Genomic DNA, 15,781 nt, shown 5'->3' with positions numbered 1-15,781 from the left:
AGAAAGTAGTGCCTGAATTTCAGCTAAGTCTAAAAAAGTTCGAGCTAAAAACACAAATTATTCCCACCGTAACTAAGTTAGAGCATTGAAATAAATTGTTTAGAACGCAGAAAATTCTACCCTTTTTAACGATATATAATATTAATTATACGCAAGTAATTTTTTACCCCTTTAATAGCCAATAATAGGCAATTTACGTGAAATATGGGCCTAAATTTGAATAAAAAAAAAGAACTATTTCTCGGATTTTTTTTTTTTTCGAATTATAGCCTATGTTACTCAGTAAGAAAGCACCTTTCATGTAGTGAAAGAATTTTTCAAATAGGTGCAGTGGTTCCGGAGATTACCTCAAACATATAAACACACAAAAATCTACCCTCTCTCTTTATAATATTAGTAAAGATTTATATTCACACAAAAAAAAAAATCTGCCCCACCATGGAGCGATTGGCGCCAAAATTGAATCAACGCCTATTTACAAATGGATTCACATGTATTCCGAATTTCATCTAGAACGTAGCATTACTTTTTGAGATATGGCACTCATAATGAAAAAAAAGAACGTTCGACTGCGCCACCCCCTTTTCAGCTATTGACACCAAAATGGAATCAGCTCTTATACTCTCTAGGGGCTACTAGTCGATAATTTTTTTGTTTGATTCCGTTCATTATTTCTTGAGATAAAGCAGTCACAATTAACAACAAAAATGTTCTATAGCTCAACCCCCGTTTGAGTTATTGACACCAAAATTGAATCAGCACCTGTACCTGTTAAGGGCAACATATGGACCAAATTTTGTTTGATTCCGCCAGTTACTTCCTGAGGAATAGCAAGCACGCGTAACTCAAAAAACGTCCCATTGCTAAACCCCACTTGGAGGAATTCGCGCCAAAAAGCAGTGGGCACAAGTTCACATAGAGGCACATATGTGTAACAAATTTCATTCGATTTCATGCGGTAGTTTTTGCTGTACAGCGGCCACAAAAAACTGGTCACACACAGACGTGACACACACACAGACAGACATTTTCCAAAAATGGTCGAAATGGACTTATTAGCACACCTCAAAACGTTCGAATCCGTCAAAATTCGAAATTCAAAAATTTGCACGAATTCAATACTTTTTTCTATATATTAGATATAGAAGAAAGTAAAAATCAACCGCCCCCTCCTTGAACATTTTTTTTTTTAATATTTGTGGAAGAAAGAAAGTTGGAGGAATTAACTCCCCGAACCCCTCCTGTGGCTGAGCCAATGGACTGAAGTAAACATTCCACTCCTGACTCCTGTTATCAAGCCTTTATAGAAAGTAGAAATTTAATTCGAATCATATACAAGAATTACATAGTCAAAAGAAAATAGCAAGTTGAGGCATAATGGTAGGTATGGGATAAGTTCTATCCCAAACAGAAAATTATAAACAGATGATCCCATAGCAGTGGCGGTGACTCGAAGGGACAAGAGGGGAGACTGCCCCCGCACTTTTTTCATTATCAAAGATTATCTGAGCTTTCTTAAGATTTTAATTTGAAAAATTCTTTGGAGATCACCTGAGCATCATCAATGATAGATGAAAATTGACATTTTTAGACTTTGGTTTCGAAAAATTTCCAGGGGAGAACCCGCAAACATGCTCCCTCCTTCTTGTAACTTCAAAGATGGCCTAAATTTGTTTTATTTAGGTTCTAATTGGGTCATTCCGATGAAAATGGTACATTTCATGTCCGACACTTTTGGATTTTTTACAGAAAATTTCATAGTTAATATGAATTAATCATATTTTTTTTCTTTGTTCTTCATGCAATTTTGTATCATGAGGTATTTTTTGTTTTTAATATTTTGATTTAGGGATTAAAAAAAATTATGTTAGTTAAAAAGGCAAAATCTTGGTGTCCCAGCTTCAAAACAGTGACAGTTAAAAAGTGATTTAAGTAATTGCTTAGATGCAACAACAAAAAAAAAAATTTCCAATTATATTGCAACACCTTTATTGTAACAATTTAAACAATAAATTTTTTTTAGAAAAATGCTTTTTTAATGAAAATGCAGGGAATTTACAACTGTCCTTACAGTTTACAAATTTTGAAATGTCCACTCTGTTACAGTCATTAAAGAATAAAAAAAATATTTTTACAAAAAAACTAGCAATATTTTTGCAATAACCAGATGGTAAAAACTCCATGTTTAGCTAACTCTAGTGGATTCAACCGTCAACAAGCAAGGTAAGATTCATTCTTTGTCTCTGATAGTAAATTTGAGTAACAAAATGTCCACCATGTTACATTAACTTTACTTAGTATTAATTTTTTTTAATCTAAATTACATATAAAGTAGTGATTTTGGAGTTGCTCTTTGCTTTTGTATCACTATTTTAACTGTTACTTTATGTTTAAGTTTAGAAAAAAGAATTTAACCATTTATTTGTCCATTCTGTTACACTTCTTGTGTAACAGAGTGAATATTTATGGAAATAGTAAACAAGTCCCATATGCTGTTGATGTTTTTCCAAAAAGCTTAGCTTTACAAATTTATAGAAAAATTGAATAAAACACAAAATTTTAAAAAATGAAACATTGTCTATCTATTTTCTCTGCTTAAACATAGAGATTACTTCTATCTTCAATAATAGTGTCCACTCTGTTACAGGTATGTCCAGTCAGATACAGGAATATTTTAACTGATTGTAATTTTTATTTAATTTAAAGGTTAATTTGCATAGAAATACAATTACTAACTAGAATATAATCCAACTTCAATTTTTTTTCAAGTTTGTTTCATATAATAATCTAACTTTTGCAGATGATTTTCCAAAATTTTGTATTTTTGAGTAAGATAATTAGCAATAAAACTTAAATATGCCTTTTACAATGACATTTTAAGCATTTGTGAAAGATATGTTCCATTTGTTTATATTAAACAAAAAAAATTCAAAAAATAATTGAACATCTTGAATTTGTTGCTTTTTTTTAAATGTGTAAGAGTGGACAAAATATTTCATTTCTGATAAAAGAACTGAGAAAATTGGATATTTATACCAAGTTCAGCTAATTATTTTTGATAGTTCAGGTAAATTAACCCCTTTTGCCATTATTTGACATTAATTTTTGTTGGATTAGATGACTTTGAAAAAAAAAAGTTTTGAAAACTGAAATGTACCATGTTCACCAGAATGACCCAATTTCAGAATTTTATTCTAGGATGAAACCCACTTGCTTCTTACATCAGTAAAAATATGTAAAAATGTGTTTTTAAGACACCAATTACGGAACAAACTCAGGGGTAGACCTCCGAATTTTCCTTTGAAGTCACCAAAGCAAGTTTAAAATTGAATTTTCAAAGCTTTATCAGTTCCAAGGGAGAACCTCCGGACTCATTCTTTCCTCATTAAGTCATTCAAAGATGTCCTGAAATAGCGGTTTTGAAACGATAACTACCTCGGCAGCAACTTGCCAACCCTGTTAAAGAGCAAAATATATTACTAGAGACCACATAGAATTTTAAAGTCTTCAAAACTGTCATTTTCCAATGCTCAGGAGCTCCTTAACATCTATAGCTGTGCAAGTTGGTACAAATTAATTCGGATCTTAAACTCTTTATATAAATTCTATTTTTAAGGACTTTTATTATAATTGACCTAATTGTCACGGATAAATCGAAGACTGGGTTTCGCTTATATCTCAGCAACTAGACCACCAGAGCATTTTTTAACATAGGGACTACGCGACACCAATGTCGCGTAGTGAAAAAATTCTGTCGCCTAGAAGATGTAAAATCAAACCACTGGGCGACATAGGAAAATCCAAGATTGGTTCACTCATTTTTGTAAACAGTTTTTAAATCTTTGTAAAACCTTAGGAAGCCCCTCGTCTTCTTTAAAACCGCTGACTCATACTTGCCGAAAGAAAGCTTTTTTTCCTTGTGGAAAAGTCCTGTACGGGCCACCTAGGGTCACCTCGCACTAGGCGACAAATTAAACAATCGATTAGCACCCCACCTCATAAGCGCTTCCCTTGATGATAGCCGATAAGTCTGTGTACAGGAACGCTGACGTGGGACAGCAAAAGTAGTTTGGTTTCAGGCCCTGGTTTGGTTTGGTTATCTTTCCTCAACACCCATGACTTTCTCCGATCAGTCTGCTCCCCTGAGGGAAGCAGACTGCATCGGAAAAAGCCATGCAACACCAGAGGGAACTTCGGGAAAGTTTCATTCGTCAACAATGAGTAGTAGCCATTATAAACCTTTCTCGAAATCGTCCCACTCTCATTTGTAGGAATGGTTTTGAGGGAAGGCCATATCAACGCCCTGGGCCATATAGCGAAAGGAAAGTGACACCTTGGGATAATCCATTGAACTATAAGAAAGTACTTACTTATAGTTCAATGGGATAATCAGGGAAGGGGCTGTCCACAGCGGAGCCATTGTATACAGCACCACATTTTTAGAAAATGCCATGGGCTCCTACAGGAGGCTTGTGAGTCTCTGAGGCTGCACAATGCATATCTATTATTGGTGTCCATAGCAAACTTTTTCTTTCTCAAATTAGGGAAAAAAATCTTTCAAAAAATCGAAATACAGAAGAAAAAAATTCAACCTACTCCAAAAGTGATAGGTAGGACATTTTTTTTTAAATGTCTTATTTTTACAATTTTGTGCCTTACACCTTATTTTGGTATCCCATTTAAATATTACGTTTAGACAAAAATAGCATCGAATAAATAACATATTGTCATTCTGCACACTCCTTGTGTTTACAGTAGTCCTGTAGTTTGTCATAGGGTTATTGAGCAATCACGAATAGCATATTATCCTCATTTCAACAAAACTGATGCTGCTCTGGTTTTTCAGATTTCTGTGACGACAATAGTTTTTAATATTTATTTAAAGAGTGAAATTTTCTTCGTCCTAGTTAAAAATTTTCTGCGGTTTGATTTTATTCATATTTATTTCAGGCCTTATCTCAAGCAAACTTTATCTTAAAAAAAAAGGTTTTTTTTTGTGTGTGTGTAAAATTATGTTTTTTCATTAAAAAAACGCCTATATAGATTAACTGAAACAGCGAAATGTCATCTAATCGTGTTTAATATTTACAGATTACTAATACCCATCTTTAAGTTTGATAAGAAATTAAAATGCATAACGTTACACGCTGTAAATAATCTTTATGCTTAGTGTACTGGTGGATATCGGCCATAAAAATCTTAATCTTTATTACCGGAACCTAATTACCATTTCTTTTTTATGGATATACCTCGTGCTACCTATTGTAAAAAATTACCAGTACCACCCCGGGTGCCAATTTCTGGACCATTTCCGTTCCATTTGAATAAACAAGAAACCCAACGAGTAGGGTCCTATCGCAATTCGTGATTGCGAACTATATAATTTTTTCACAATCACGAATTGCTACGAATTTGTCCACTGTGTCCCGGAAACTCACAACTCTTAGGCAGGATTATGGATCACAACAAAATAAAATACTTTTCAGAAACTGAAATAAAAAAGAAAGAAAGAAACGAAGGATTTGAAAAGTGTAACTTACCCCAAAGTGCCTGAAGTGAAGCGAAGACTTGAAATATTTGGGTTTTTAACGCAAATAATTCCCACCATAGTTAAGTTAGAGAATTGAAAAAAATTGCATATAGAGCAGAAAAATCTGCATTTCCCAACGGTAAAAACTGTTAATATGAGCGGGTAAATTTTCACCCCATATTAGTTAATTTATGTGAGACGCTTTTTGGAGACTTCATTTCATGCTATCTAGAGATGATTAAATTTTTTTTTTTGATTAATTACCTTTTATTAATGCCTTAAAATTTTGATTAGCTAATTAATTTGAAGCTATTTATTATGCATTAATAACTGTAGTTTTAATTGAAATAGTACCAATTAATATAATTAACAGCTAAAGCTTCGTGTTCAGTATTCCCCCATTTTTAAAGTTCATTCCGTCTTGGAACCCCCTGCCCCCTTAACAAAATTCTAGCTACTTGCTTGCGGCCATGATCATATGTTTTAGAAATATTAACAAAACTGCAGGGCTGAATTTAGCTCCATGCCACCCCAAGGCAGATTTGAAATTTGCCTCCCCCTCCCCCCTAAAAGAAGGAAAAAAAAATCTTTCACTCAAAAACACGAAAAAAAGGGTTCTATAAATTTAAACTGTCAAGCTTATTAAGAAATGATGACGTTTCACATTCAGAGGCGCCCCGATGGGATGTCACAGTGATCTCCCCAAAAATTCCGTGTTCCTCAAATTTTGCTGACGATTCGGCAAATTTGGAAATAATATTGCTACATAGAAATTGGTATAAAATTGAAGTTTTCCTGAACCCAAAAATTTTGTTCGACGCGCCTCTGTTTATATTATTTAATTTTGTACATCGGGGGTTTATGACTCAAGTACTGCTCTTGGGTAGGTTATTAAACGATTCAAATAAGACCAATTTCATTAATATTTACAATATGTATATTTATTTACAATTAACAATTAATAGAGCATGGTTATTATTTTTTCATGGTAATATAGTTTCATAAAACATGTTTTCTTTCATTTTTTGAAGTTTTAAAACATTTGCTTATAATGACAACGCAAATGAAATACTGAAAAATGATATAGACATGAGTTACACCTATAAGGGAAAATATAATGATAGAAACAGAAAGCGAGATTTGTCTCGAATGCTAAACATGTTAATATGTTTCACATAAGACAGCATATTTATTTTCGGAATTAATTAACAAACTTCTTTGTTGTTTCATTATTTGTCCCCTTTTGCTTAAAAAGACTTCTTGATTTTACAGAAAAAAAACAGGGGAAAAAAGATGACTTTCCGAATTAATTCTGTTTGTTTTTAAAAAAAAGTTACGTATTAGTGCTCTTGTGATTGAAACTGTGTTTTGATGTCAAAACTCTAGCTTAGATGTTTAACATCGATATAGCTGAATCTTTTGATGAGCACTAAACTTTAATGTCTTGTGTGTTAACCATTTCATCAGTTGTCATCTTTTTTTATAACAGCATCTTTACAATGATTTTTTTTTCATCTACAAATCAACGATTTGAATAATTTCCTCTGTTATTACGTTCACTCACTTAGTATTTCATTAGTAATTGTTACTGGATTACGTTGCAAAGAGTCCAAAGTTTTCGCTTTTGAAAACTGTCCTCTTGAAAAAAATATATCACGTTAAAAAATTTTAAAAAAATAAATAATTTTCATTAGGTGTGTGAAAGTAATCATTATTAAATTTCAAGGAAATTGGTCTCTATGGAAAATAAAAGAATGCAAATATTTTACTTTCAAGAATAAAAAATTAATTTTAGAAATGTGTGGTTAAAGCAAAAAAGCACCTGAAAATTTTGCTGCCCTAGGCCTTCTCTGCCTATTGGGAAATTGGACCCTGCAAAACTGGCTTTATGCTGTGAGTGCTATGTAATTATTCTTCATGCCCTTTTTAATATGGGACCCTCCAAACCACTCCTCCTGTTAATATTGCCAAAGATCGTCTAAAAACTGCGTTTTAAAAAAGAACTTGTAAAAGTTTCCAGGGGAGGGTCCCCCCTCTCATTTTCGCCAATATCGTTCAAGATCTGCCTAAATTTTGTTTTACGCGCTTGAGTTTCAAAATGTTTCCGGGGGAGAACTCCTCGTTCTCTAACATCATTGAAAATCTTCAAGATCTACGTTTTTGGAGCTCAATTTCGAAAAATTGATGGTCCTCTTAAATCTGCTCATGAATCATAGATTGCAGTGGTGTCCACCAAGGAGGGGAGGGTCATGGCGCAGATTGCGCCATTGAAATTTTTAGGGGGTGTTTGTGTTTTGACTGGTATTTTTCTCATTGGGGGGGGGAGCTCTTCCTTTTGTGGGGGTCTTCACGATATTTAAGGGGGTGCACCCTTGCTCTTAGGGGGGCTGAGCACCCCTGTGGATTGCCTACATTTGCAATTTGTTAAAAATTTGGGAGTAGACCTCAGAACCTCTTCAACCCCTAACCTTATCAAAGATAGTCTAGAATGCGTTTTTAAGTCTATAAATTAGAAAAATTTCCTTGAGACGGGCTTTTTCATCTCTCCTCCCCTTAACATCACCAAAAATCGTCTAAAACAGCCTTTTTAGAGCTACAATTTTACAATTTCAAACAATTTCCTGGGGAGCGCTCCAAACCTCTTTTGCCCTATTATTATAAAAGATAATTAGAATGCATCTTTAAGACTGCAAATTAAAAAAAATTCTTGGTGCGTGCCCTTGAATCGCTCCTCCATGTAAAATCACGAAAAGAACGTATTAAACTGCGTTTTTAGGACTACAATTGGAAAAAAAAAAAAAAAATCCGCCTGAGAACCCCTCGAACCTCCCTCTTCTGAACGTTATTCGACATAATGTTTGCGTTTTTAAGGTTTCAATTTCAAAAAATGGGCGGGAGGGGGAGGGGGTCGCACCCGAGCGCTTAATATTACGAAAGACAGTTAAATGCATTTCAAAGATTCCAAATCAGAAAAACATGTTGGATGGGCCCTCAAATCTCTCCTCCCTCTAACATCATCAAAAAGAGCGTCTAAAACTGCATTCTTAGAGCTACAATTTTGAAAAATAGACAAGTGAGCGCCATCAAACCTCCTCCCCCAACATTACCAAAGGTCGTCTAAAATGCGTTTTTGAAGACTACGAATTCCAAAATTTTCCGGGGGAGAAACCCCCAGACCTCCTTTACTTCGGAGTTAATATTATACTTACGTTAGATTCATATCGGCTTCCTCTTAAATCAGAAGTCCCATGGAATCACCTCAGAACAAACAGTACTTACAGAAATACTACTATGAGGCGACGATACATGCACACGTTTGTTGAAAAAAGAGGAAAATTATTGGGAATGTTACAGCCTTTATGATAAAACTTGTGTCGCCTAGTAAACATTCCTTAAAAAATGCTCTGTAGACCACTTAGAGATTTCGGGATTTCACTAAATGATTTGCTTAATCTTAAGGTACAACTTAGCACTGAAAAATTAAAATTCTAAAATAAAATTATTATTTCAGTTAGGATGGAAAACAGCAAATTTCATGTAATTTCCCTATCAAATATTTGAATATAAAACCCATTGTTACAAATTTTGTTGCCTTGCAACAGTAATGGGCAGTTCTCAAAAGGTGGGAACAAACACAGACCTCAACTTTGAAGCTTCAACACCAAATAACTTTCATTTTAATTAACTCACAAATTTTTGAGTTAAATTATAATACCGTATAGAGACAAGAAATGCCATAAATTTTTGAAAAAATGCTCTTCAAATGCCCTTAAAAAATATTTTCTATGCTAAAAGGCACAATTTTGGACATATCAAAACGTTAACCGAGCAAATGTACCATTAAAAATTTTTTTTTAATTATTTCCATACGTTTCAAAAAAAAAAAGGCATGAATCTTACACTGAATAATTTTTTGTTAATATTTTACACAAACAACAAAAGTAAAGACAGATTATTTACTTTGTAAACGATTTTAGAAAAAAGTAAGTTTGAAATTTGATGCATGTCCAAAAGTTACGATCTTTACAATGCTATTTTTTGAGAACTAAGTTTATGATGTTTTCGTTTTAAAGGTATTTATCGATGCTCAGAATCAATTTTTAATTGTTTAAAAGTGTTTTCATAAGCTTTTATGCAGTATCTTAGAAGAAAAATAATTTTTCTTAAACATACATGCGAGATGTCCAAATGGTGTTACGATCTTGACGCCGATAATTCTGTCCGTTTATTCATAATTTTTAGATGATCCACTGTCTTCTAACCTCAATAAAAAAGGTTATTATGATGTTATCTTCTTTAATCTATCGGTATTTTGCATAATTAATTTCTGTTCATGACATTGAACAATACATAAATTACAGTGGAAACATGGCTGGTTATGATCGCAACGAAAGCCATTTTACGCTAAAATCGCCAAGCAAACCTCCGTTAGCGACAACACAGTATACGATAAGCTAAAGGTTACCAGAGGGGAATTCCAGTTTGACAAATGTAGTTTATCGTCAGCTGCACTAGTTTTGGCGACGTTATCACCTGCGATAGCATTTTTTCCCCCCCGCTTTCATTATTTTAATATTTTTTTTTCTCTTCTTTCTTTTGGAAACATAATTTAACGATCTCCAAATAGAAATACGAATTTCTTTTTTTAATAATTTTTTTAGACATTGTTTTAATTCTTATGACATTAGAAAAAATATTTATTATTAAAACTGATGATATCACTTTTTATATTTGTATTATTTTTAATTTGAAGCATTTTTTTACCTTTCATCAACTTCTTCAAAATCATTCCAAAACTTTATTATACAGTGGCTCCCAAAAGTGTTCGTACACTTTGAAATTTCTTAATAAAACCAAAATAACGCGAAACTGAATTCGAATATGACGTCCAATATTTTTTTCACATCATTCCTATGTCATTCTAAATACAATCTAGTAGTTTTTTCAAAATATCGATGGATCTTCTTTTTGAAATGGGTCAAAAAACGAAGATACAGAGAAATAACAGGTCACAAAAGCCATCGTACACTCAAGTATTTTCGGAAAAATTCATGATTAAAATTATCATATGTCTTTTTTTTATTATTTTTGCATTGTGTTGACCCTTAAAAGTCAGTTGGCTTTAATTTTTTGTTTATTTATTCCCTAATATTGTGCTTATTACTTTGAAATGGCTGGTATTCGTAAAAAACAACAAACACCATTCGAAATTTGATTTTTTTTTCCTCACAGTAGTAGTAAATTGGTTTGAAATATCTGAAAATTAGATAATTTATTCCATTCTATAGTAAAGTGCTTCATAAAATGCTTTAAAGAAAAGAATAGGACCGAAAACAAGGCAATAAAGGGTCAACCAGCAAAGTTGACAAAGCGTGATCGGATATTTAAAGTTAAAAAATTTATGAAAAATACACATTTGAGTGATGTAAAAGTTTCTACAGAGTTGAATGAAACATTTTACATTTAATTTTCACCTAAAATTGTTCGCCAAGTTCTCTGGTTAGCTGGATTAAATGGGACCTTTTCCAGCAGAAATTTTCTTGGTCGTGCGAAAAACAGAAAGCTTACACTTTTCGTCGCAAAATCAATGATAAATAAGCTCAAAACGTTTTGGAATTACGTCTTACTTAAACATAAATATAGATTCAACATTTTTGGTTAAATTGTTGTATAATTGTAAATAGAAGAAAAAATTAGGAACTTAATCTTAAGAACTCAGTTGGCTCAGTTAATCAGTACGGTGAAGATGTTCTTGTGTGTGGGTGCATATCAGCATCAGGACTTGGTAGTTTGGGATTTTTTGATGAAATAATGAATCATGCTGATCCTTTAATTATTTTAAAAACCAATTTTAAACTCTTAGCCAAAAATTTGGTTATCGGAAACAATTTTGTTTTTTATCAAGATAACGATAAGAAGCACACAGTGTTCAACGTTTGCGGGTTTGCGTCTAGGCCCTTGAAAATTGTCCTAAAGTTTATAAAATACCCCCTCAATCTCCAGATTTGAACTTAATGTAACATATTTAGAGATACCTGGAGGCTAGATTACGAAAATATGGCTTTGAAACGAAAATAGAGCTAGGAACAGTAAAACTCGAAGAGTGGTTGAACACTTACTTAGAAATTACGCAAAAAAAGAAAGAAAAAAGAATGAAATCTATTCCCAGACGTTTAAGAAGTGTTGTTGGTACTGCATGATATTCTACTTATTCATAACTAAATAAAAAGTTAGATTATTCAATAATAAATAGACATTTTTCAAAGTGTACGAAGACTTTTGTGAGATAAAATTTCCAACACTTTTTGGTTTTTAATTTTTAAAAAATTAAATGTGAATATTTTTAAAAAAAAACTCATGTAGTTTTGTTAAAAGTTGATCATAGATCTTATAATTAAATACCTATTCCGAAATATTAATTCTAACCAATGGATAGGGGCCTATTTCATTAAAAGTCGTAGGTGTACGAACACTTTTGGGAGTCACTGTATGTAAAGAGCAGTATGTATAGCCATTCAAGTACTTCATTAATATCCTCTTTATTATTAAATTGCAAAATTCTAAAAGTAGTAAATAAAATTTTTATTGGAAATGTTAAAAATCAGATTAACAATTGTCAAAAATGGTGAAACTTACATTATGATGATGTCCAAAATCCGTTACCTACAGGACAACAATGTCCAAAATCTGTTAACTACAGACTGCTGATTTAATTTGTTAATTAACAATTTTTACAAATACCTGCTGTCTTTTCATGTTCATATATTGTGTTCTAGGTATGCATACTATAGAATAAAAGCAAAATTGATGTCAAATTTGAAAATTTTTGAAGTTGCTCAAAGTTAACTTTTTTGTTCCCACCTTTTGAGAACTGCCATAATGTTAAAAGCAATCATAATGAAAATTTTGAATCAAGGCTTCTCTGAAGCAAGCATAAATCCTAGAGAGGAACAAGGATTAGATTTTAGTGCCAACTGCTTAAAGTTTTAGACACGTAAGGTTTTTTTCCTTTTAGTACTGAGCATTTATATGAAAAAATAGGGTGAAGTTTCCTAAGGGTAAAATTATTCCAATTCTGAAATACATTTACACTAAAAAAAATTAAATAACAGAATTTAAAAAAGAAAAACAAGCACTTTTCATAATGCACTCAAAAGGACAAAATAACTTTTCTGGGTCAGAAATGACAATTTAAAAATTCCTGTAGCTTTTGAAAATTCCAAGAAAATGACATCACACATGAAGAAAAGTGCGGTTCTAGTCATTTCAAACCAAACTTTCCCAATAAGGAAAATATGCATGCTTCAACATTCAAAGTTATGATTGAAAGCTAGATAATGGTAAGAAATTCTGTTCATGACTTGAGCCACACCTTTCTTTGTTTGTGGTGTCATTTTTTTTGGAATTTTCGAAAACTACAGGAGTTGTTAAAGTGTCCTTTCTGACCCAGAAAAATTATTTTGTCATTTTGAGAGTGCATTATGAAAAGTGCTTTTTTTTTTTTTAAATTCTTTCTATTTGAGGAAGAGGGGAAATTTCATTTTGTATGAAACGGAACTCGTAAAATGCGTCTTTCAATTTTATTCTTTAACGATTTAAATATTGCTGAATCAAATAAGATTACAAAGCAATCTTTGGTGGTTGTTGAGAGCAAGCAAGCAGGGAGTGGAGCCCTTTACTTTCTTTTAAATAAGATACTATATCATGAATTTTCGTACATACATTTTAAATATTTTCTACGTACGAAGTTTTATTATTTTTTCAAATATCACTTCATGATCTAATAATGTTAGATAATTTGGAGATACAAAACGGTGGCATTTGAAAACAAACAGTTGAAGACACGTTTCTTTATTTTATAATACAGCCATTGCAATGACAAAAACATTGCACCAAAGTATCTAGTTAAGACCACTGATTCACTTTGAGTGAAATACTTTTAAACTACAGTAAACTTCTGATTATCAGCAGAATAGGGTGGCACAGTAACCACCAATAATCCAAATAACAGGCAAAAAACTATGCTAGTGTATTCAATAGCTAAAAAATATGAATAGCAGTCACATACATTTAAATAATTGCTAAAAACAATAACATTGAATGTAAAAAACATACAAAAAGGATAAAAACGAGCAACAACACAATCATATAAGTTAAACCCATAACAGGGGTGGTACGGTCTCACAGACCCTTCAAAAGTTCATCCCACCACCCCTATTTTATTTCTAATCAATTGAAAGGTTTTTCCCAATAGCTTTGTGACCTTGAACACCCTCCTTGCTTATCAGTATCTTTTAGAGAGTGCATCTGGCTTAAATTTCATTGCATTCTTTAGGAGCTGTCTGTGAGACATTACCTTCACAAATTTTCAAATTTTGACAGTAGTAAACATGGCTCTTAAGATTAAAATCGCGGAGATGGATTTAATTATCTTATCGGCCAAATGCGGAGGAGATGCAAAATATTCTAGTTCAGGTTGCGAGTTGCTTTTAAATGTTTCCAAACCTTACACAATGAATGTTCTAAGCACAATGAGCACAGCATTATTCCCGGAAATACAACGCTATAGACTAATAATTAAGGTGCTGTCACAACTTTCCTGTAAATAGTTTAGTTTTTATTGAGAGTAGTAAACTATTTACAGTGCAACAATTTTCTCTAAAATTCTTAAGGCTTTAGTAAAGGTGTCCTAGGAAAAGGTATTTTCAATGAAAAGTTCTATTTTTTTTTCTTTGTGCAAATAAAACTTCATTTAAATTAAGATTAAAGAACATCTAAGAGAAATTACAGGACTGCATCTTAATTACACGATTTTTTAAAAACTTAAAAACAGAGAGGTCTCTGAGACTGCACATCCCCTGTTATGTCCTACATTTTCACCCCCTCCCCCCCCCCCCCCCCGTTATGGGTTAAAAAACATTTAATGACTATAATATTAGTACAAACGGTCAAAAAAAAGTGTAAAAAGGCCTGCGAATAATCCGGCTGCTCTGATAATGGGCAGCATACTTTATTTTTTAAGTTTATTTTCCTTCGAAATACTGCGAAGAGCAAGTAACTACTTTAATCTAAGAGAATCAAATTTCTCTTTCAAGCATAAGTATTCCGAAACCAAATCAATGAAATTGCAAAACTCAATCAGGTTTTTACTTAATACAACAGCAACCGTTCATAACTGGGGCATTCCACGGTATTTTTGACATTATGTAGAGTCCGTAACGTGACCTTTTTTTGCCATAACTTTTTAATTTACCGTTTGATTTGCAAATTATTTTAATTTGAGCTGGTGTGTTGGTAGGAAAAGATCAAAATAAAATAATATGCTAATCAAACAGTAAATTAAAAAGTTATGGCAAAAAAGGTCACGTTACGGACTCTACATAAATGTCAAAAATACCGTGGAATGCCCCAACTACTAAATCAAGATCAACATAACGAATTCAAGAGTTTTTCTTCCAAAATCAACAGAATCAAGTAATTAACATATTTTCTAACTTTCTTTTCACATAAATATTACACTGCTTCACTGCAAAACGAACGACCTAGGTATAACTTTTTAAATAAGATTCAGATTTTAATTTATACTGATTAAACTGCAAGCATAAAGTATATAATCTTAAAAGTAGAAAATTGTACACCCCAACATTCACACGAGGGAAAAAAAAAAAAAAATAGGGTTTTGAACATTTGAACTTGAAGTAGTAGATAGATGATAACTAAATACTTAAATTACATACCTTCGTTGGAAAACAAACTCCACAGTTTAGCCAAAAGAATACCCATTTTTGAGTGGAGAAATGAGTTTCACAAATGAATAACGTTAGCTAAACAATCAAGTGCATAGAATCGAGCCCATCTGCTACAAAATACAGCTAATGAAAACAGTTCATCAAATCGGAGTCCAAACACTGAGTCCAAAACGCATACGCTTCAATTCAATCTCTTCTGCTGAAGAAGTTTAAAGCCCGAATGAGTTGTGTTGTTTGTGCCACTGAGCTAGATTAGTATGCAACTTTTTTAAAAATAAAATGTACTAACACATGTCAATCATAAATTCGACAGTTTTTTTTTTTTTTTTTCAAACGCGTATAATTAATATTAACTATTTATATCTCATGAAATTTCAAGTTGAAGAGAAAAAAAGTTGGTTAAAATGCCCTCTCGCCAACGCCAAATTTGAACTGAAAGTTACTCAATTGGCGTGACTTCGGCCAATTTGCATGTTTGCTCTTGCTGTAAAAAAACTAAATA

General features: G+C 32.5%; 1 protein-coding gene across 1 annotated transcript in view; it reads right to left on the bottom strand.

Moving 5' to 3' along the window:
- LOC129234106 (ADP-ribosylation factor-like protein 5B) overlaps nt 1-15,464 on the bottom strand; it is an 86,814-nt gene extending 71,350 nt beyond the window's left edge. The window contains exon 1 of the mRNA XM_054867998.1: nt 15,268-15,464. Coding sequence (XP_054723973.1) covers nt 15,268-15,313 — 46 coding nt within the window. The 5' untranslated portion in view covers nt 15,314-15,464. The remainder of the gene's footprint in view (nt 1-15,267) is intronic.
- Nucleotides 15,465-15,781: the final 317 nt, after the last annotated feature.

This window comes from Uloborus diversus, chromosome 1, assembly GCF_026930045.1.
Source record: "Uloborus diversus isolate 005 chromosome 1, Udiv.v.3.1, whole genome shotgun sequence".
Lineage (NCBI taxonomy): Eukaryota > Metazoa > Arthropoda > Arachnida > Araneae > Uloboridae > Uloborus > Uloborus diversus.
This window is presented reverse-complemented; position numbering and strand designations above follow the sequence as displayed.